General features: G+C 41.0%; 1 protein-coding gene across 1 annotated transcript in view; it reads left to right on the forward strand.

The window, feature by feature from the left end:
• SYCP2 (synaptonemal complex protein 2) overlaps positions 1-23034 on the forward strand; it is a 102996-nt gene that overhangs the window by 36127 nt on the left and 43835 nt on the right. The window contains exons 18-25 of the mRNA XM_054723881.1: positions 2570-2669; positions 3756-3904; positions 8578-8647; positions 8935-8992; positions 9897-10030; positions 11560-11978; positions 14500-14627; positions 15683-15719. Of these exons, the coding sequence (XP_054579856.1) occupies positions 2570-2669; positions 3756-3904; positions 8578-8647; positions 8935-8992; positions 9897-10030; positions 11560-11978; positions 14500-14627; positions 15683-15719 (1095 nt within the window). The remainder of the gene's footprint in view (positions 1-2569; positions 2670-3755; positions 3905-8577; positions 8648-8934; positions 8993-9896; positions 10031-11559; positions 11979-14499; positions 14628-15682; positions 15720-23034) is intronic.

The raw sequence follows: 23034 nt of genomic DNA on the forward strand, positions 1-23034 counted from the left end.
TTTTCAGTAATTTCAAAAGATATTGTGTTTTTACTGTGGTTGTTTCTCATGGTTTAAGATAATTACTCCTAGCAAAAGAAAAAATGTCTGATGCCTCAATAAGGAGTCACTGAAGCATTTATATGATTGACTAAACTGTTCAAGTCCTATATTGCTATATACCACTAGGAACTGCTTTTATTTTTATTTTTATTTATTTATTTATTTATTTGGTTTCGTAGTTTGTTTCCTGCTTAATGTTAGAATTCACTTTTCTCCTATGCTCTCCCCCCTTTCTTCCATGCACAATATACAGACCTATACAAGACTCCATCAGTATTTTTTTCTCTGTCTTAGGGTCAGGTGCCTTTTTAAAATAACTTTCCTTCTCCTACTCTATACTTTGTCACCATCTACTCCTTTATATGGTACCCTGTAACATTCCTGTCCCATGTTGTTCCTGCCTCTGCTTATCTACTTCTGTGGCTCTTATCAGTCATTCCAGGATGAAGTTAAAAATGCAGCTCATCAGACCACTAGCTTGTGTGTCATTGAGTTTCTGAATTCCTGTAACTACTTTTTACTCCAAAGGCAGTTTAGTCTTCGCAAAATATTAAAACAATGTTTTAAATGTGAGAAAGTTTTAGACAACGATTAACATTATGAATGCATTGACAAACAAGTTTAATCAATATGTGTTTAAATATCCTCTACATGAAATAGAATAGGAAACTGTGAGCCATTGGTTAACTAGCTAAACTCAGTAGCAATAAAATTTTTTTTTACATGTCTAGATGTTCTATAAATATTCTTTAAAAACAATATCCCTTTCTTGTTTTGGCTTCCTGTACAATACCAAACATTAGAATAAAATTCTTAATGAAAGTCAGCCTAAAACAGAAATTTCTGGGCATCATCCTATATAATAAAAAGGTAATATGCAAATTGACCATCACTCCACACAAGATGGCCGCCCCCATGTGGTCAAAGATGGCCACCCCATGTGGACACAAGATGGCTACCACAAGATGGCCAGCAGGGGAGCGCAGTTGGGGGCAATTAGGCCTGCAGGGGAGGGCAGTTGGGGGGAACCAGGCCTGCAGAGGAGGGCAGTAAGGGGTGACCAGGCCATCAGGGGAGGGCAGTTGGGAGGGACCAGGCCTGCAGGGGAGGGCAGTTAGGGACAACCAGGCCTGCAGGGGAGGGCAGTTGGGGGGGACCAGGCCTGCAAGGGAGGGCAGTTAAGGGTGACCAGGCCATCAGGGGAGGGCAGTTGGGGGCAACTGGGTCAGCAGGGGAGCAGTTAGGCATCAATCAGGCTGGCAGGGGAGTGGTTAGGGGGTAATCAGGCTGGCAGGCAGAAGCGGTTAGGGGCAATCAGGCAGGCAGACAGGCGAGTGGTTGGGAGCCAGCAGTCCTGGATTGAGAGAGGGATGTCCGCTGTCCGTTTAGGCCTGATCCCAGGATCGGGCCTATACGGGCAGTCAGACATCCCTTGAGGGATCCCAGATTGGAGAGGGTGCAGGCTGGGCTGAGGGACACCCCCCTACACCCCCCCGTGCATGAATTTTGTGCACCAGACCTCTAGTCTATACTAATAAAGGGGTAATATGTTAATTATGGCAGATGTCTTCTGGACGTTCATCCGGACATCCATCCGGACAAAGCCACAGTGGCTGCGAGGCCTGGGGCTCAGGCAGCCTTGGGCTCAGGCAGCCATGAGCCCCAGAGGCTGCAAGACCCGGGGCTTAGGCAGCTGTGAGCGCCAGCGGCTGCGAGGCCCAGGGCTCATGTCAGCCATGAGTGCCAGCGGCTGCGAGGCCTGCGTCTTAGGCAGCCATGAGCCCTGGCGGCTGTGAGGCCCAGGGCTCAGGTCTCGCAGCCCCCGTGGCCGGCAGTGCCAGCAGCAGCGGGGTGATGGGAGTGGTGCCTTCCCCTGATCATCCAGTTCGCCTCCCGCAGAGGAAGGCCATACTGCGGCTTAGGCCCACTTCCCATGGGGAGCGTGCCTAAGCCACCAAATAGGACATCCCCTTAGGGCTCCAGGACTGTGAGAGGGGGCAGGCCAGGCTGAGAGACCCCCCTCCCCAGTGCATGAATTTTCATGCACCGGGCCTCTAGTCCTATATAATAAAAGGCTAATATGCAAATCGACCAAATGGCAGAACAACCAATTGCTATGATGCGCACTGACCACCAGGGGCAGACGCTGAACTTAGGAGCTGCCCGCTGGTGGTCAGTGTGCTCCCACAGGGGGAGCACTGCTCAGCCAAAAGTCCTGAGCCAGGCTCATGGCTGGTGAGTGCAGCAGTGGTGGTGGGAGCCTCTCCCGCCTCCATGGTAGTGCTAAGGGTGTCCAACTGATGACTTAGGCCCACTCTCCCAAGGGTGACCAGGCTGTGAGAGGGTACAGGCTGGGCTGAGGGACCCCCTGAGTGCACAAATTTTGTGCTCTGGGCCTCTAGTGTTGTTTATTAAATGCCAAATATCTTTTGTGTACAGTTAAGGTAAGTTGTTATGAATAAGATTGTAGAATATTTAATTTCAAAAGATACTGTGTGTTTATTGTGGTTGTTTCTCATGGTTTAAGATAATCACTCCTGGCAAAAGAAAAATGTCTGAAGCCTCAATCCTTGTTACTGGTGCAGAAATATACAACAAGAGAAGTCCATTACATTTAATCAACACCTGTGAGTTTTCCAGTCTTAAAAGATTTCTAACAACTGTTAATATATTTTAAATCAGGCCTTTTTAAATTCAGGGATATGCTGGACATAATTTAGGATATGTTGGGGATATAAAAATTGAAAACTATGAACCACTAATGTCTTGTAACTGTCAAGAAATTTCAAATGTCTAAGAAAGGTTTAATGGGTATTGACATATAAATATTATTCAAAATATTAAAATCCAGCATTAATAGTTTAATATTTAAGTGGGAGCAGCATGACATAGTGAATAAAACATTGAATTAGGCCACATTGGCTTGTTTCCCCACTCCCAACTATGTACATGGTACAGATTATCCTCTAGCTAACCTTAGAACCAGTTTCCTTTCTATAAAACTTGTGTAGAGGTTTAAGTAAAAATGATTCATTCACATGACAAGGAATATTGTGAAACATTTGGACAGTACCTGTTACATACTTAAAGTTAAATAAAAATAAATAACCTGATACTATATACAAATTGCTATAGATACCATCTTATTTATCTTTTTTTAAAATATATTTTATTGATTTTTTTAACAGAGAGAAAGGGAGAGGGATAGAGAGTTAGAAACATCAATCAGCTGCCTCCTGCACACACCCCACTGGGGATGTGCCTACAACCGAGGTACATGCCCTTGACCAGAATCGAACCTGGAACCCTTCAGTCCACAGGCCGACGCTCTATCCACTGAGCCAAACTGGTCAAGACTATTTAATTTTTATGACAATTTTTTGTTCTTTTTTTTTTAATCTTTATAACAATTTAATAGTGACCTCTGTTTCCAGAATCCAATTGCCTACTGGGCTGTTGTCTAATGTTCAATAGGCTACTCAAATTTAACAGGTTCAAGATAAATTCATCTTTCAACCACCACCACCCCCTGCTAATTTTTTTCTCCATTTCTTACCTTGGTAAAAGGTATCCACTTACTCATCTAAACCAAAACCTGGGACCCATCCTAGAACCTTCCTTTTTTAACTTCCTCATCTAAATAGTACCTCAATAATAGCAATATGTAATGTTAAAAACCCATAAATATACCAGTCCTTCATTCTCCTTTTTAGCAGCACCACGAAGAGGAAAAATTAAACCACCGCTGCAAGTGAGGAGTCCTGCAGAGAAACCTGGTGTTTCTAAAACTGGAGTGGATAATGCTGTATCACTTCAGTCTAAATCACCTGCAGAAAGAAGTAGAGGAAATGAGACACACAAAGTAACTTTACTTTGAAAGCATTTTTACAATAAGTTATTTATTAGGTTATTATAGAAATACATATAGAGCTAACTTTTTACAGGCAGTGAGTGTCTTTGTTTAAGGCATTGCTTTTTTAAAAGTTATCACTTATTGTCCTTGAAAGTAAGGTCATTCTCACATACAACTCATTTACTGTGCTGACAATAGACTTTAGGAATATCCATTCAATATAACTCTGATTTACCCATTTGGTGGGAGAATGGACTCATCATCATTCTTTAGTTATACAAATTAGTGTCTTCTATGAGGACATTCTAGTATAGAAATATAAAATAAAAGTGGACTCTGTCCTTAAGTATCTTCAACTCTAGCATGGGAATTAGATAAATTAATAAGATAATTCTATTATTGTATAAATCTTCTCAAATATACCTGTAGGGTTCAGTAGTAACGTAGTGGGGGCCTAATGTCTAACCCCAGAGCTGGAGGGGAGGGGAAAATCAAGAGAGGCTCTCTAAGGAGATGGAAAATGAGTTGACTTTTGAAGGATAAATAACGGTTATTCAAATGGACATTTACAAGAAGGGTATTCATTCCAGGTAACTGAGGAAACAGAGCAGGGAATGGATAGGAGAAAGTTGTTTCTTGGAGAAATAGGAGGTAATCAGAGATACAGATAACTTTGTAGGTGAAGAACACCTAGTAGCTAGCTTTTGTTTCCTCTGAAGTGTGAGGATGTTGGATTTTTCTTGGGGATAAATTGATGTAGAGGGTTCAGAGACAAGTAAAGTTTTGGAATAGCTACTGAGAGATAATGGAGAAGGCTAAGAATGAGTAGCAGTGTTAGGCAATGTAGAGACCCAGTTTAAATTAGAGACTATTAATTTTATCACAGCATTGGTTCAAAAATTTGTAATAGGAGAGAACCAAGATGGCGGCATAGGTAAACACCAGTACTTGCTGTCTCTCACAACCACATCAAAACTACAACTAAAAGACAAAACAAACATCATGCAGAACCATGAGAAAGCTGGCTGAGTGGAAGTTCTACAACTAGAAGGAAAGAAAAAAGCGCATTGAGACTAGTAGGAGGTGCGGAGGTGCAGAGGTACTAAGGCATGCACGAAACAGGCTGGCAACTGTGTGTGTTGTTTTTTTTCAATTGGGAGGAAGATACAAGTTCCCGAATGCTCTGAACTCCAGTTCCAGGCGAGACTCTGGGGACCCAGACTCATACGGGGAGAAACTGGACTGTCTGGCATCTGGCTGGAACATGAGGGCATTTAACTTCCTCATCTAAATAGTACCTCAATAATAGCAATATGTAATGTTAAAAACCCATAAATATACCAGTCCTTCATTCTCCTTTTTAGCAGCACCACGAAGAGGAAAAATTAAAAGAGGCATAATGTCCTCTTTTTCTCAGAGGTGCTCACAGTGATCATTGTTTCTGCATGGGGGTGTGGGATGTGGAGATGCGGGGACCTCCCGGGTACAGGGCTCACCATCAGCCATCGCTGTTTGCTCCACCCTGGTGATTCTCTGAGACCCCGCCCCACTCAATTTACAACCCCATCCAAGCTGTGCGCAGTGGCTTTTGCATATGAATGGCCTGTCCTTCTGCAGCCTAAGACCTAACAAACTGCAGCTGGGTCAGAGAGCTCCAAAGCTTCCAAAAGAAGGCCCAAGGCTCAGCAGCAACAGCCTGCCTTGCTTTACAGCTGGACCTCATCTGGGCACTTCCAAACCCCAAACAAAGAAGAAGAATCTGCAGATCTCTCTGTAGCTCCTGCTGGGTGGCCTCAGGCAGTGGCTGACTTTGCACCTCCTTGGAGATCCAAGAGCCAGTGTACCCCGTGGTCATTGTGAGACCATACCAGATTACAACTCTTCACATCCATAAGCGACATACTCAAGGGGCAGACTCGTGAGCACCAAAGCCCCACTGAAGCAAGTCCTGCCCCATAAGGGTGTCTCCAGCACAGCAGTTCTTCCATTGTAGACATAGCTGGTCCCCATAGCAAATTGGCCTGGAGGTCAGTTCCTCCCAGTGATACCAACAGCAATCAAGGCTTAACTACAACAAGACTGTGCACCCAGACCACAAAGGGGTGCACCAAGAGTGTCCACCTCAGGTAATTGGGAAGGCTGAGCCACTGGGCCCTATAGGATACCTAGCATACAAGGCCACTCTATCAACACAGGGAAGCAGCCAAAATGTGGAGGAAAAAAATACATGTCACAAGTGAAAGAAATGGAAGAAAGCAAACTACTGGATATAGAGTTCAAAACCACAGTTATAAGGTTACTCAAGAATCTTCTAGAAACCTCTGAGGAACTTAGTGAGACCTTCAAGGATCTTAGTGAGAATTCCTCCCCCCCCCCCAAAAAAAAACACAAAAAAACGGAAAAGGACTAGTCAGAAATTAAGTATACACTGACTGAAATAAAGAATAATATACAGAAATTCAACAGTAGATTAGAGGATCCCAAGAATCAAGTTAAAGATTTGAAATACGAGGAAGCAAAAAAACACCCAACCAGAAGAGCAAAAAGAGAAAAGAATCCAAAAATATGAAGATAATGTAAGGAGCCTCTGGGACAACTTCAAATGTACCAACATCTGAATTATGGGGGTGCCAGAAGAATAGAGAGAGCAAGATATTGAAAACCTATTTGAAGAAATAATGATAGAAAACTTCCACTACCTGGTGAAAGAAATAGACTTACAAGTACAGGGAGCACAGAGAAGAGGAATCCAAAAAGGACCACACCAAAACACATCATATGTAAAATGCCAAGGGCAAAAGACACAGAGAGAATCTTAAAAGCAGCAAGAGAAAAACAGTTACCTACAAGGGAGTACCCATATGACTGTCAGCTGATTTCTCAACAGAAACTATTCAGGCCAGAAGGGAATGGCAAGAAATATTCAAAGTGATGAATAGCAAGAACCTACAACCAAGATTACTCTACCCAGCAAAGCTATCATTTAGAATTGAAAGTCAGATAAAGAGCTTCACAGACAAGAAAAAGCTAAAGGAGTTCATCACCACCAAACCAGTATTATATGAAATGCTAAAAGGTATTCTTTAAGAAGAGGAAGAAGAATAAAAAGGTAAAGATAAAAATTATGAACAACAAATACATATCTATCAACAAGTGAATCTAAAAATCAAGTGAATAAAAAACCTGATGAACAGAATAAACTGGTGAATATAATAGAATCAGGGGCATAGAAAGGGAGTGGACTGACAATCCTCAGGGGGAAAAGGGTGTGGGGGGTGCGGTAAGAGATTAGACAAAATTCTTACATCTATGGATGAGGTCAGTTGGGGGTGGGGTAAGGGCATGGGGTGGGGTGGGAATTAGGTGGAAGGGAGCTATGAGGGGGGGAGAAACATCTGTAATAATCTGAACAATAAAGATTTATTTTTTTAAATGTGTAATAATCTCTCAAAGTTTAGTATCCTTGGTTTTAGATTGAAAAAGAATATAATTAAAAAAAAAAAACTATTGCAAACAGAAAAAAAAGGAATAGATGATTTTTTAAAAATTAAATGGTTATGTGGCATAAAGATAAAGGGTGCAAAAGTTGAAGATATTAGAAAAAATAGTCAAAGTGATGGTTCAAATTGTCTCGCTAAATGTTTCTTACTAGGGACACTATTCAGTTTTGTGGTGTGGTACTGAATGTTGTAGGATGATAAGCATGCTAGGCCTGTGCTTGCTTATTGTCAGGGGAACCTTTCTATCGTTATGACAACCAAAACCACACCTACACATTTTCATACTGCTTCTCTCCCAGGGTAGTGGAACCACTGGCTAGAGTAAGTAGGAAAGAAAGCCAGGATGAGGCAAAATATCTTGGCCTAGAGGGTATATTCTTTTGACAGTGATGTCATATTTTTATTTGATCTGGGTAAGTGTGTATCTGTTGCTGTGGAAAAAGGGAAACTTGCTGTAGTTAAGAAGATGGTTGTGCAATAAGTTACAAAACATTTAATGTTCCATAATTTCCAACTCCTTTATGTATATTAGTGAAAAGACAGAATAGATGCAGGTTATGAGATCAAAACAATAGGAAATGTGCCATAGAGGTTCTAGAAATTGTCAGTTCCAGATGAAGATTGAATTGTTTTACTGGCTATGAAGTGATCAGAAAATTTATAGGATCTTGTGCTTCCTTATCTTCAGTGAAAGTTATTTTCTTGTATTTTAGGCTAACTGATATTCTAAAATGGGAATAACCTTAATGAAGTACAGTTGACACTTGAACAACATGACCTTGAGTTCACTTATACATGGATTTTTTTCAATAAATTTTGTAAATATATGTATTTTCTCAAGATTTTCTTAACATTTTATTTTCTCTAGCTTTATTGTAAGAATACAGTATAGAATACATATAACATACAAAATATGTATTAGTGAACTGTTTATGTTATCAGTAAGGCATCCAGACAGTCGCTATTAGTAGTTAAGTTTTGGGGGAATCAAAAGTTATATGCAAATGTGACAGAGGTCACAATTTGTTTTAAGGTCAACTGTAAATAGAAATACTATCCAGCTTTTAATAGCAAAGCAAATTTATTTTTAAAATTTTAATCTTTAATATTCTGACTTTTAAAAGTTGTTTTCCTACAATACCTTAATTCAAATTTACAGTAACATGTTTCCTGTGTTTATAGCATATGAAAACTGCTGACGTTACAGAAAAGACAGAAACTAAGGACATTGAATTCCTAAACCAAAATTTTAGTAAGTACTTTTTTATTTCATCTTCTTTATAAACTTCCTTTTTGCCACCTGGCTTTCTTTGATTTGAAAAAAAAGATTTATAATAAATGTATTCAGCTTTATGCAAGGAACTTAGAAGTAACAAGGAAATATACTCTCTGTTCCCAAGATGTTTGTGTTTGAGAAGGAGAAAACTCGATCAATCAATCTCTTCATCCCAATACATAAACCTTGATCAAAATCTATACCAATTTTACCCTGCCAACTGCATGAAAAAATGAAAATACCATAATTTTTGTTTTATTTAGATGATTCCCAGGATTTTGTTCTCGGTTCTCAAGCAGCGGGAAAAATAGATAAATCTGTGTAAGTATGAGAAAGCTCATCAAATTTTTTAGTGTGTATATTTACTTTTAGATGAATGTAACAAATTTAAAGAAAAAGGCTTTATAGTCTTATTAGAGGCCCGATTCACAAAATTCGTGTATATTGGGGGGAGAGGGGGATCCCTCAGCCCAGCATGCGCCCTCTCGCAATCCAGGACCCCTTGCTCCTAACTGCCAGCCTGCTCACTCCTAACTGCCCACCTGCTTGCTCCTTACTGCTTGACTCACCACTCCTTAGCCTGGTCTCAGAGGCAGGAGAGGCTCCCGCCATTGTGACTGCACTTGCCAGCCATGAGCTGGGCTTCTGGCTGAGCAGTGCTCCCACTGTGGGAGCGCACTGACCACCAGGGGGCAGCTCCTACATTGAGTGTCTGCCCCTGATGGTCAGTGCGCCGTCACAGTGACCGGTCATTCTGGTCATTCTGCCGTAAAGGTCGCTGGGCTTTTATTATATAGATTGTTTATAGCATTAATCATCTCTCAAGTATTTTGATAGCACAATGGGGAGTAGTCTGTTTTGTCCATAAGTATCAACATAACTACTTTCAAATTGAGAGATTCAAATGAATGAGATTTTAAAAATAATAAAGTATGAATATATAGAAATATAACCTACTTTAAATATACAGTGGAACATGTAAGTTATGTGAGATGTATTTAGGTAGATATAAATATAGTAGCAATAATGGAACTTTTTAATCTTTAATTTGATTAATTATATGGTAAATTTTAACTTTCATAATGACTTACAAAAACATTTTCATACTTGACTGGTAAAAATTGCTATCAATAAACATTGACTACATTTTAAAAAAACAAAGTCTTATGTCAGAATTATAGCTAATGTTTTATTATATATTTAAGCAAATGAATTTATTTTCCAGGTTACCTGATGTTTCATACAACATTCATGGAAATAAAATGCCTTCTAAATGGGCATGTTGGACGCCTGTAACAAATATTAATCTGTGTGATAATCAAAGAGCAAGTACTTCACAAGGAGACACATTTATTCAAGGTGAAACATACACAGTTGACTCTTTAAAAAGAAGTTTTTATTGATTTCAGAGAGGAAGAGAGAGGGAGAGAGAGATAGAAACATCAATGATGAGAGAGAATCATTGATCAGCTGCCTCCTGTACATCCTCCACTGGGGATCAAATCTTAAATACAGGCATGTGCCCTGACTCTGACCCAGAATCAAACCAGTGACCTCCTGGTTCCTAGGTCAATGTTCAACCACTGAGCCATATCAGCCCAGCTACAGTTGACTCTGAAATAACACAGGTTTGAACTGCATGGGTTCGTCCATTTATGTGCAGATTTTTTTCAATACATTTTGTAAATGTATTTTCTCATGATTTTTTTAGTATTTTTTCCTCTCATTTACTAGAGAAAATAATCTATACTAATAAAAGGGTAATATGCTAATTAGACCAGACATCTTCCAGACGTCCTTCTGGACAAACCCATGGTGGTGAGGCCAAGGCAGAAGCAGTTAGAGGCGATCAGGCTGGCAGGGGAGAGCAGTTAGGGGGATCAGGCCAGCAGGGAGATCAGTTAGGGTAATCATGCAGGCAGGCAGAGGTGGTTAGGGGTGATCAGGCAGGCAAGCAGAGGTCGTTAGGGGCGATCAGGCAGGCAGGGGAGCAGTTAGGGGCATCAGGCAGGCAGGCAGGTAAGCAGTTAGGAGCCAGTGGTCCCAGATTGTGAGAGGGATGTCCAACTGCCTGCATCGGGCCTAAACTGGCAGTCGGACATCCCCCGAGGGGTCCCAGATTAGAGAGGGTGCAGGCCAGGCTGAGGAACACCCGCCCCCCCCCAATGCACAAATTTCGTGCACCGGGCCTCTAGTATAGTATATAATACACATCATACAAAATATATGTTAATTGACTATGTTATTATTAAGGCTTCTGGTTATTAAGTTTTGTGAGTCAAAAGTTATATGTGGATTTTTGACTGTGTAGGGGTTGATACCCCTAACCCTGTGTTGTTCAAGGGTCAACTATAGTTTTTTCTGTATATAATAGTAGTTCAGGGGAATATTCATTTCTTGAAATGTCTGACAAATATCTTTGGTTTTAATAAAGTTTATACATTATCAATTTATTAATTTAACTAGAGGCCTGGTGCACGAAATGCATGCACGGGTAGGGTCCCTAGGCCTGGCCGGTGATCAGGGCTGATCTGTGGGGTGATCAGAGCCCCAGCTCGCACCCACCTCAGCCTGGCGCTGCCCGCTTGCTAGCCCTGCCACCGCAGGTCACCTCCCTCTGCGGCGCAACCAGTGTCTGCAGAGTGACCAGAAGGATGACCAGGGGGCCCCTGCTCACACTTGCCTTGGCTGGCCTGGCGCCGCCTGCTCGCCAGCCCTGCCCCCTTGCCACCTCCACCTGTCAGGGCCTGCGGGCTGGGGGCAGCTCCTGCATGGTCAGTGCGTATCATAGCAACCGGTCGTTCCGCCAGTGGTTCTGCTGTTTGGTCGATTTAAATATTAGGGTTTTATATAGATAGATAAGGATTAATTTCTCTTTTTCCCACTAGATATTGCTATCAACAAAAACAAATCATCCTCTTCAGTATCTGATGATAATTCTGAAGAAACAGGAAAGGTGGAATATAAGAAAGAAATAATGCAGCGTAACAAAATAGATAAAGGAGAAGTAGATGTTTGCAGAAGAACCAATCAACAACTAAATCAACTTTCAAAGCAGAAAAATATTGAAAATACCAAGCAGAGTGATTGGCATATAGAATCTGAAACTACTTTTAAATCAATTCTCCTAAATAAGACAGTTGAAGAATCTCTCGTCTATAGGAAGAAATACATACTGTCAAAAGATGTGAATACTGCTATTTGTGATAAAAGCCCCTCTCATAGTAAAAATACAAAGAGTCTTAGGAAATCAAGGAAAAGATTAACATCTGAATTTAATTCCTTGGATTTGAAACAAAACAAAATGGTGAGCTTTCAGTGTGTTTTATTTCTGCATACCCATAACATGCCTACTTAATAACATAAGAAAGAGAAAGAAGCTTGTTTGATTGCTGCAAATTTAACATTTGGAAATACCTTGTTCTTTAATTCAAACTCAGAGCAAGTGCCTATTGAATTCCTGCATCTCTCCCTAATCCTGGCTCTGATAAAACACATGCCCGTGGGTGCCGTAGGCATGTACGTAGGAATTGCATGAATGAACCCTGTTTTGGCTCCTTGTTTGTGTGTGTGAGCCACATATGTAATTTTTAATTTTCTAGTTATATTACAATTTCTATAATTTTTAAAATTTACAGGAGAAATTCATTTTATTCATATATACTTTTACTTTTCAGTTACAGTTGACATTTGGTATTAATATTAGTTTCTGCCTTGTTTCCTCTTGTTGGGTCTCCCACTCTGTCCCTTAGATTCTTTTGAACATGCATATAGAACTGTCTGTGCCTTTGCCTCTCAAATGGTGCTTACCTTTCTTCTTAATAAATGGCTGTGTTTTGTGATTTTTTTTTCCACTTTAAACTATAAGTGTAAAGACTTTTATTCAACATTTATTCAACTTTGCACATAGTAGCATCTGAAGTATCTTTTGCATTATTGCATTAAAGTTTTACAAGGTTTATTAAGAAAGGATATAAGTGGGGTAGAGGATACTATCTTCTTCTATAACTGTTGCTCATCCCATTGGATGCCCCACTTTCTTCACTTAATCAGCTGTAGAACAGCTCCAGGACAGTTTTAGCTATTTTGTACCATACTTTGAGACCTATATCTGGGCTGTCTGTTTTATTCCATTCTGTTTGTTTATTCTTTCACCAATACTGCACTATACTGATAACTCTATCATTATGCCTTAAAAGTAGAGTAGTGTCCGTTCTCCAACTTTGTTCTTCTCATTCAACATTGTGTTGGCTATTCTGGGTCTCTTGCTTCTCCATGTAAACTTGAGAATCATATTGTTGCTAACCAAAAAAATAACTTTCTGAGATTTTGATTGGGATTACATTGAATCTTTAAATCAAATTGGAAAGAACTGACCTCTTGACAATATGAGCCTTTCCATTTATTTAGATGTGTTTTTTTATTTTTCATCAGAGTCATGAAGTTTCCCTCATATAGATCTTGTGTATATGTTTGCCATATTTATTCTTGATTCTATGTTGGGGGGTGGTAATGTAAATGGAATATAATTTCATATTCCAATTGTTAGTTACTGATGTATAAGAAAGTGATTAGCTTTTATTATTACTTTTATATCCTTCCACCATTTCTATAATTGCTTTTTAGTTCCAGGAATATTTTTGTTGATTGAGATTTTTATACATAGACAAAAATAGTTTTATTTCTTCCTTCCAATCTGTTTACCATGTATAGCCTTTGCTTGTCTATTGCCTTAGCTAGGACTTCAGTATGATGTTGATAGGAGTGTGAGAGCAGACATCCTTTTCTTGTCTCTTATCTTAGTGGGAAAGCATCTAGTTTCCATTAAGTATGATGTTTGCTGTATTTTCTTTTTATAACTGAACTTAATGAAGTAGAAGATGTTCTCCTGTGTTCCTGGTTTTCTAAGAGTTATGAATGGATATTGGATTTAGTCAAATATTTTTGTGCATCTATTGATGTGATCATGATTTTCTTTAGCCCATTAATATGATGGATTACATTAATTCATTTTCAAAAATTGAATCAGCCTTACTTACTTGGCTGATTCCACTTGGCTGTGGTAGACAATTCTTTTTATACACTTTTGGACTTGATTGCTAATATTTTATTCAGGATTTTTGCATCTATGTTCATGAGCTGATAATGTCTTCATAAAATGAGTTAGGAAGTATTCCCTATGCTTCTGTCTCCTGGAAGAGTGTAGAAAATTGTTATGCTTCTTAAATGTTTTATAGAACTCACCAGTAAACCCATCTTGGTCTGGTGCTTTCTGTTTTAGAACGTATTAACTATTGATTTAATAGATACAGGCCTAGTTAGGTAATTCTTCCATGAGTTTTGAAAGAATTTCAAGGAAATGGTCCATTTAATCTAGGTTATCAAATTTATGGGCATAGAGTTGTCTATAGTATTTCTTTATTATCCTTTTAATGTCCATGTAATCACTAGTGATAGCCTCTTTTGGTGTTAGTAATATCTGTCTTTTACATCTTTCTTTTTTTCTTAGTTAACCTTACTAGAGGCTTGTCAACTTTATTGATCTTTACAAAGAACCAGTTTTTAGTTTCCTTTATTTTTTTATGAGTTTCACTTTTAAAAAGTAATATCTACAGAGCACTCTTCACAGTTATTTTATATGCTAAAAGACTTACCCTGACTTGTTTTAATGCTTAATAAAGCCCAATCTTACCAAGTAATTTCTGACTCCCTTTATTTCTCTTTGTGGCTATACATAGAAACAGATTTTTCTTTTTTTTCTTTTCAGCCTTTATTTTCACTTGAAGGTTAACTTATAGAGTTTTTAAATAATTTATAAATTGTTTCAGAGAGAAAAGTCAAAAGGGGAAATACTTGCTGATGCAGCAGAATCCTTGATAAGCCAAATTAATAAGAGATACAAACCAAAGGATGGTATACAGTCTGCAAGAAAGTTAAAGGAGTCTTTTAAAAACAGGTATGTTCTTACATTTTAGACATGAATATTTTTCTGACAGATACAACTAAATTGTTTTACACTGTTTTAAGGTTAGTTTTCAACAAGTTAAAATAATGTAACTTACTAGTAGAAAACACATAGTAACTTATTTACTATTGTAAATAGTAGCTGTTTAAATTAGAACTAAATTTGAAATTAGACATTCTAGTATCTGATTACATTTTATAAAATATCAAAAATACCAAATTGATGCAGCATATCATTTCAGAAATCTTTAAGATATAGACATTCTAGAAATTTTTCATTGAGCCTAGTGATGAGTAAAATGAAGCATATTTAAATATATTGCTTAAGTAAGAGGTCAACCAAAGGACGTATATGCTTGCATATGAGCATAACCAATGGACACAGATTGGGTGGTAGAGTGTGAGGGCATGTGCTGGGGGTTGGGGAAGGCCGGGAGAGGTCAATAGGGGGAAAAGGAGACATGTAATATATTAACCTTTTGCACTCAGATGTCGAGTGTGACTCGACACGGTTAGCATTAGAATAAAGGAATCGAGAAAAAAAGCAAGCGAGTGCAAAGGGTTAAACAATAAAGAACTTAAATTAAAAATTTTAAAAAAAGGAAAAATGAAATTTAAATAAGCTGAAATGAGTTACTTTTATATAGTAAATATGTATTCCTTGTTTATAATCTTTCTGAAGGTTAGTTCTTTTATTACAAAATGTATTTTTATAGGCTGCCAGTTGGTTAATTCACATTTAAATTCATTCTGCTCTTATTGTAAGGCATGAAAATAATTACTTTAATGGCAGAACATTCCATTTAAATTGCTTGGCACCTCCTGCTACATAAATGATTCAGCTTAGAATTAAATATTATTGTTGCTATATACTGTGAGTGAAGGTGCAAAAATAGGGTACTAGTGCTATCACATCGCAATGATTTAGATAACATATGGATGTGGACTTAGTGACCCAAATATGTTCTACCTTATATAGAATGTCTTTTATGGAAAACATTCTGATATTTAATTGCTTTCTTAATTTTGACAAAACCTTTTTTATAGTGGTTTTTCAAACAAATCTGATCTACAGCTCAGCAAGGTAGGTTTCATTTATTTAACTATATATATATATATGTAATAGAATTTGACTATATATATGATATATATAATATTTGACTATAAACACTAAAATAATGGTATGATGAAATTAGATTTAATGTTTTCAACATATTGATAAAAGGATTAAACAACTGACATGTTTAGTGGCAAGTACTCAAAGAAGCCCTCTACTGTGCTTTTCAAAAAAAATGCTTCTTTTACATATATGAGCATGATATTTTTAGTTTTTGGTTCATGATTTAGTATATCTTCTTTTTTAAGGCCACCTGCCAGTTTTCCATTGTTCTGTGGCCAGGTTTTCGTTTCCCACTATAATAGTAAGTGGGTCATTTATAACCTTGAGCTTATTCAAGGTATGACAAAGGATGGAGGGGCATTAGTTTCTACAGGTCGCTATAACAAAAATAGCACTGTCTGGTGGAGTGGCTCAGTTGGTTGAGCATCATCCTGTGCACGGAAAGGTTGCCAGTTCAATTCCTGATGATACCGAACTTTTTGGACTGGAACCCAGATTCTTTGTCCGCCGGAATCGAAGAATGAATCCATGGACAGAAAGTGGTATAGCAAAGATGGAGATTTATTGAAGAACAAGTACATACTCCCATGTAGGGAGAGGGAAGTGTCCCACAGAACTGACTCCCATGTAGGGAGGGGGAAGAGTCCCACAGAAGGGACTCCCACATGGGGAGGGGGAAGAGTCCCACTGGGTTCCCTATCCTTATGGCTTATAAAGGCTGCAGATCCTGGTGCCTTGATATCCCCTCTGATTGGTCACTATTCCCTTAGACTGGTTACTATAGGAACTCCTGGGTTCAAAGATTGAACCTCACGTGAGACGTGTGAGATTCTCCCTACCCTCCTCCCTTATTGTTTTCCTATTCCCTTTGGGCTTTCTTCTCTTTATTTTGTAAATATGGATGTTTCTTGGCTACTTCCAGTTCCCTTGTCTTATGTAAACATACCTGTTGCTGCCTCCTTGTCTTATGGAAATGTCACTGCACCTGGCTTCCTTGTGTTATGGAAATGTACCTTCTCCCAGTCTGCAGCCTTTCATGGACCCCAATTCTAAAAAATCCCTAAGCCTACCTATGTTCCCCCAAAATTCCTGCTTCACTGATATGGGCATATACCTGGACTGTGGTTTGATCCGCAGTTGGGGTGCATGAGGAAGGCAACTGATCAATGTTTCTCTCTCACGTCAATGTTTACCTCTTTCTGAATCCCTTCCTCTTTTTAAGCATGTCCTTCTGTGAGGATTTAAAAAAATACTATAGATTGGGTGGCTGAAACAATAAATATTTATTTCTCACAGTTCTGAAGGCTGGAAAGTCCAAGATCAAGACACTGGCAGATTTGGTGTCTGCTGACTGCCATCTTCTTCCTGCATTCTCACATGGTGGAGGGATATGATTTAGTATATCTTTGTCTCCATTTTTTTCTAACTAATCCTATCTAAAAGATTAAAGTCGTTGTTATGTGGGCAGGCTAAATAGCTATCTCAGATGGTGAATAAAGAAAAATTGAATTTACTTAAGGAAAAAGTAATGCGGGATGGGAATATCCTGTTGTGGAGTCCAACCCTGGAGTCAAAAATAAGACCACCAGAGGCTGCTAATTGATTAAAAAAAGCAGGCAAAGATTTATTGAGCTGGCCAGGATGGCCGCGAGAGCACCACATGCAGGTGGAGTCCACACTCACGACCGCGCCGTTTCAGGTGTAGGTGGTCTTTTTAAAGGTCCAAACCACAAAAATTTCCCTTTGTTCTAAATTCTAAATTCTAAATGCTGGGAACAGCCTGCAGGGGGGATTCCCAGCCACATCCTGCTTGACATTGGAATGTGGCCCTATCTTGCGAAAGCAATTTTTACAGAAGCAGAATCAAGCAGAGTTAGTAATCTCTAAAGGTTATCTACAGTTTCTACTCCTGGAGCTACTGAGTCAGTGAGAATCAATCTGTAGTTCTGGTCCACAGGCACAGGAAAATTACCTTTGTGAGTTTCCAGGTCTCAGTCTGGAAGCTGAGGTAACTACCTTGTTGTTTAAGCAAGTAAGTGCATGCAGAAGCCAGAATAGGAGGGTTAAAATTGAAACAGCAGTTTTAACCTAAGTATGGTTGCTACCATACTTCAATCCAAAGGGAAAGGCTACGTAGTACTGAGTCAAAGGGGTATTGGTTCCATGATAGCAGCAAAAATACACTTAGGACAGTGAAACTGTTGCAGAAGACCAAAGAAATACCAAGCATGCTTCCTAGAGAAAGGGAGGGACCCTGTTTATTAACACTAGTGAACTCCGGGAATAATTTCCAAATCAGAGTGAAGAAACATGCAGAGGGCTTCACTGTTTATAACCTTCTGGGGTCTTTGTCTTGCAGATATGGTTCCTCCCCCATTTGTGGGCTTACAGGAAGGCCCCCAGGTATTGGGGGTCCCCAGGCCATATCCAATGATCTGTCCTGGGGCCAGCGATAACGACCCTCCCCCCGCCCCCCCAGGGCAGTGCATTGTTCAAAGTTTTCATGGCCTGACATGCCTTGCAAGACCAGTTTTCTCCTCATCCCCTACCCCCTTGTCCCACAAGCTTCTTTTAGCCTTGTGGAGCAATGACCACGGGATGTTATGGTGAACAGGGTTGACGACCGCTCTTAGCTACTTCCTGCTGAAAGGGATGATGACCAAGGGGTTAGCATCCCACTTCTTCCTCTCAGAGGGGTTTGTAGGGAGTTCTTCTGGTTTGTAGGACCATCTGAAGTTTAAAGGCATTCCCGTCCAGTTTGCAGGCAGGCAGAGGTAAGCAGTGGTCCCACATGCGTAGAATGTTCCTGCAGGGGGCATCAGGGGTAGAGTTGCATAGTTCATCTGGGAGGTGACTTGTTGGGTGTTGGCCCTGCATAGTGCTGAAACAAATAGGAGCAACATTAGTTAGCTGCACATTGGCCATGACAGGTCCTATTTTTTTTTCTCCATCCAATACAATTCCCCCCACCCTGCGCGCATTTGGTAGTAGAGTCGTAACATGCCGTAGGCTGATAAGTATAGCTAACAAAAATCTGGCTTGATTGGGTTTTCTTGTGGACTACCCGGTCTAGCATATTTGGGTAGCAAGTTTCTAAGCAAGGAGGAAAGGATGGCATGACAAGGTGTAATCCAAAAATTTATGATAAGGCCTTTGTTTCCTTGCTGTGTGGGGAGCAGTAATTTTATGGTGCTTCTGTGTCCCAGCAAGAGCAGATGAGTTCTCCTCCTGGTACCAGTCTCGGATTCCGCTGGCACTCATAAAAAGACAAAATAAGAATTATTAGATAAAACCAGTGATTATCCAGAAATACTAGAGCATGTTACATTAGGAGGAGATAAGAAAGATTAGTGTTAGGGAGAATTCAGCAGGGTGTTATCTGAATTCCTGAGCAGGTTGCTCGGCCAGGTCTACTGTCTTCTTGAGGGTGATCCGCAGGGGGTGTTTTTGGTCAGAGGTGTTAACGAAAAAAAACCATTGAAACCTGTAAAGAATTTTAGTGAGTTTATTTGAGCCAAACTGTCGACATATGCCGGGAAGCAGAACCTCAATGAATTGAGATAATGCTCCAAAGAATGGCAGGTTACATCTGTATTTATACATTGCCATCAAAGGAGGGACATAGGTAGGCTACATGAAATTCATTGGTGATGGATTAAGGAGGTGGGATAAAGCAAAGCAGTGGGAAACCCCTGGGATTGGATAAAAAGTAAAATGAGGGACACATACTTAGGTGGGTACAGGAACAATTAACATGATAATGAAGGAATTTGAGGCATCTGTCCTGGCGCCCACCACATTTGGTTGTGCCCCAGGGACTCCAGATAAAAAGGAAGTTACAAGTTACCCAGACATCTCACAGATATGTTATCTTAGAGGCAAAAAGGCAAATGGGCTCAGGAAAGATCTAAGTTGATCTTTGTCAGGGAAAATATCAGCCTAGGAATGACTGCCCACTCTAACCTGTTTGTAGTTAAATATTTAATTTTCAGACCATCTTTTGTGGTTATTTTAGGTCTCTGAGTTTTCAAGACTGCCACACAGGCCTCCCCTGAGCTTGTCAGGTTAGCAGGTGGCTTCTTTCGTTCACAGAGGTCACCTTCCACTCAGACTGGATGTCACTTGGCTGGTGGGCTGCCTTCACCTGGGAGTGGTGGACCCAGGTGTTTAGTCCTGCAACCTTAAGGGCTGTGGCGGTGGTTAATATGACTGGATAGGGTCCCTTCCAGGTAGGCTTGAGGGGCTCCTTTTTCCAATCCTTTACCCAAACCTGGTCTCCAGGTTTATAAGGATGTACAGCTGTTCCTAGAGAGATGGGTAGTCAGTCAATAACCCACCTGTGGACCTCAAAGACAGTTTTTCCAAGTCCTTGTAGTTGTTTCTGGATTTCTAAGTTCCCTATTTCCCTCAAATCTCCCTTTGGCCGAATTAAGGAAGGGGTCTACCATGTAGAATTTCAAAGGGAGAGAAACCTATCCTGGCCCTTGGGGCACAGCGTACCCACAGGAGTACAAGAGGCAAGGTATCTGTCCAGGGTAAGATTGTCTCTTGACATAGCTTAGCCATAGCCTGCTTTAGCATCTGGTTCATGCGCTCCACTTTCCCTGAACTCTGAGGCCTGTAAGCTGTATGTAGATTCCATTTAATTCCTAAAGCCTTGGCTACCTGTTGTACTATTTCTGCTACAAAGGCTGGGCCATTATCAGACCCTATGGTCAGAGGCATTCCATACCGTGGAATTATATCCTTCAGCAATGCCTTAGTGACGTCTCTCGCCTTTTCAGTACAAGTGGGATATGCCTCGACCCAACCTGAAAAGGTGCAAACAAAGACTAGCAGGTATTTATTCCCTCTGCTAGGCCCTATTTCTGTAAAATCTACTTGTAAGTCCTCAAAATGAACTTGCCCACAGCGCTGAACTCCTATCGGTCCCACAGGACCCTGTTTAGCATTGTTCTGAGCACAGAGGAGGCAACGCTGAGAGACTGAGACACACAAGGAGGGTAGACAGGCAATTAGGTAGTACCTGCCTAACAAAGCTTCTAGGGCAGCCTTTCCTAAATGAGTGAATTCTTGCTGCTGGAAAACTACCTTATGGGCTAACTGTTCTGGGACATAGACCCCATGATCTGGGAGTATCTACCAGTCTTCCATTGTTCTCTTGCCCCCTTCTTGCTGGGCCCATTTCTCTTCCTGAGGAGTGTATTTTGGAGGTTCAGGTAATTCGGGGCCAACATGATCCGTGCCGGTGCTGCTTGTTCTTTAGCAGCCAGCTTGGCTGTGGTGTCAGCACGCTGGTTTCCTTCTGATACTGAGTCTTTCCCTTTCTGGTGACCTTTGCAATGGATGACGGCTATTTCCTTAGGCTCCCAGACTGCTTCTAGTAACTTTAAAATCTCATTCTGATTTTTTATTCCTTTTCCTCCTGCTGTCAAGAGCCCCCTTTCCTTATATTATATATGGCCCCATGGACATGCAGGGTAGCAAAGGCATAGCGCGAGTCAGTGTAGATGTTGGCACGCTTATTCTTACTTAGTTCTAGGGCTCTTACTAGGGCCAAAAGTTCTGCCCTCTGAGCTGACCATCCTTCAGGCAGGGCCTGTGCTGCAATTGTCTCAAAGGTTGATACCACTGCATATCCAGCTCATCTTTTTCCTTCATCTAAGAAGCTGCTGCCGTCTATGAACAATACCAAGTCCTCATTTTGCAGGGGCCTATCTCTTAGGTCTGGACGGCTGGAATAAACCTCCTCTAGGACTTCCAGGCAATCATGCTCAGGGAACTCCTCAGCGATGGGTAGAAAGGTGGCAGGATTAAGTGTTCTCACTGCTTCTAATCGTACCCGCGGATTTTCACATAACAGCCCTTGATACTGAGTCATTTGAGCATGAGTCAGCCAGTGCTGACCCCTTGCTTCCATCAGGGTGACAACATCATGAGGTTCTTTTACCTTTAAGTTTTGTCCTAAGGTAAGCTTATCCGCTTTCTTGACTAATAATGCCCTGGCTGCAAGGGCCCTGAGGCACAGGGGCCACCCAGAGGCAACTGCTTGGAGAGATAGGCTACTGGTCTTTGCCAGGGTCCAAACTCCTGGGTTAGAACTCCTAGGGCTATCGCACTATTCTCGTGAACAAAAAGATCAAAGTCTCACGTCACATCTGGTAGCCCTAGTGCCGGGGCCTCAGTGAGCTTTGCCTTTATGGTAACGAAGACTTTCTCCTGTTCAGGACCCCAGTCGATGGGTGCCTTCTCTTCTCCTCTTAAAGCTTCATAGAGAGGCTTGGCTAGGTCTGAAAACCCTGGGATCCAAATTCGACAGAATCCTGCCGCTCCCAGGAATTCCCGAACCTGCCACCCTGTGCTAGGGACTGGGATGGCACATACTGCCTGCTTCCTTTCAGTCCCTAGCCTTCATTTCCCTTGGGTGATCCGGAAGCCTAGATACTTGACTTCTTTCTGACAAATCTGTGCCTTTTTCTTAGACACCCAATAACCTGTTTCAGTTAGTAGTCTCAGAAGGGCTTGTGTTCCCTCCCAGCACTGAGCTCGTGTGGAGCTGGCCAGTAGGAGGTTATCTACATACTGGAGTAGAAAACATCCCAAGTCCTATCCTGGGAACTTAGATCAGATGCTAGTGCTCCACTAAAAAGAGTAGGGGAGTTCTTGAACCCTTGTGGCAGTCTGGTCCAGATGAACTGCTCCTTGGCCCCTGTAGTTGGGTTTTCCCATTTGAAAGCGAAGAGAGGCTGACTGGAAGTCGCTAATCGAAGACAGAAAAAGGTATATTTCAGATCTAGGCATGTAAACCATTCCGCCTCTGATGGAATGAGTCCCAGAAGAGTGTAAGGGGTTCAGCAGTGCTGAATGCAGGGTTATAACAGCCTCATTAACAGCCCGTAGATCCTGCACCGGGCAGTAGTCATTAGTCCCAGGCTTTTTCACAGGCAAGAGAGGTGTGTTCCATGGAGACCTGCATCGTTTAACAAGTCCCCACTGAAGCAGCCGGTATAAGTGGACCTGGATTCCTAGGCGCGCTTCCCTTGGAATTGGATATTGGTGGAATTTAACAGGCTGTGTCCCAGGCTTTAACTCAATTAACACCAGGGTGTGGTCCTTAGCCAGGCCTGGAGGATTCCCTTCTGCCCAAACCAGCGGGAATTCCTTCTCTAATTCAGGTTCTAATGGTGAGGCCTTTGTCTGGTGGGGGGGAGGGGGGGGGGCGCTGGGGAGGGGGGTATAAAGTCTCCACTCTTCCTCCCTCAGCACTGCTAAGGACAGG

Source organism: Eptesicus fuscus, chromosome 12, assembly GCF_027574615.1.
Source record: "Eptesicus fuscus isolate TK198812 chromosome 12, DD_ASM_mEF_20220401, whole genome shotgun sequence".
Taxonomy (NCBI): Eukaryota; Metazoa; Chordata; class Mammalia; order Chiroptera; family Vespertilionidae; genus Eptesicus; species Eptesicus fuscus.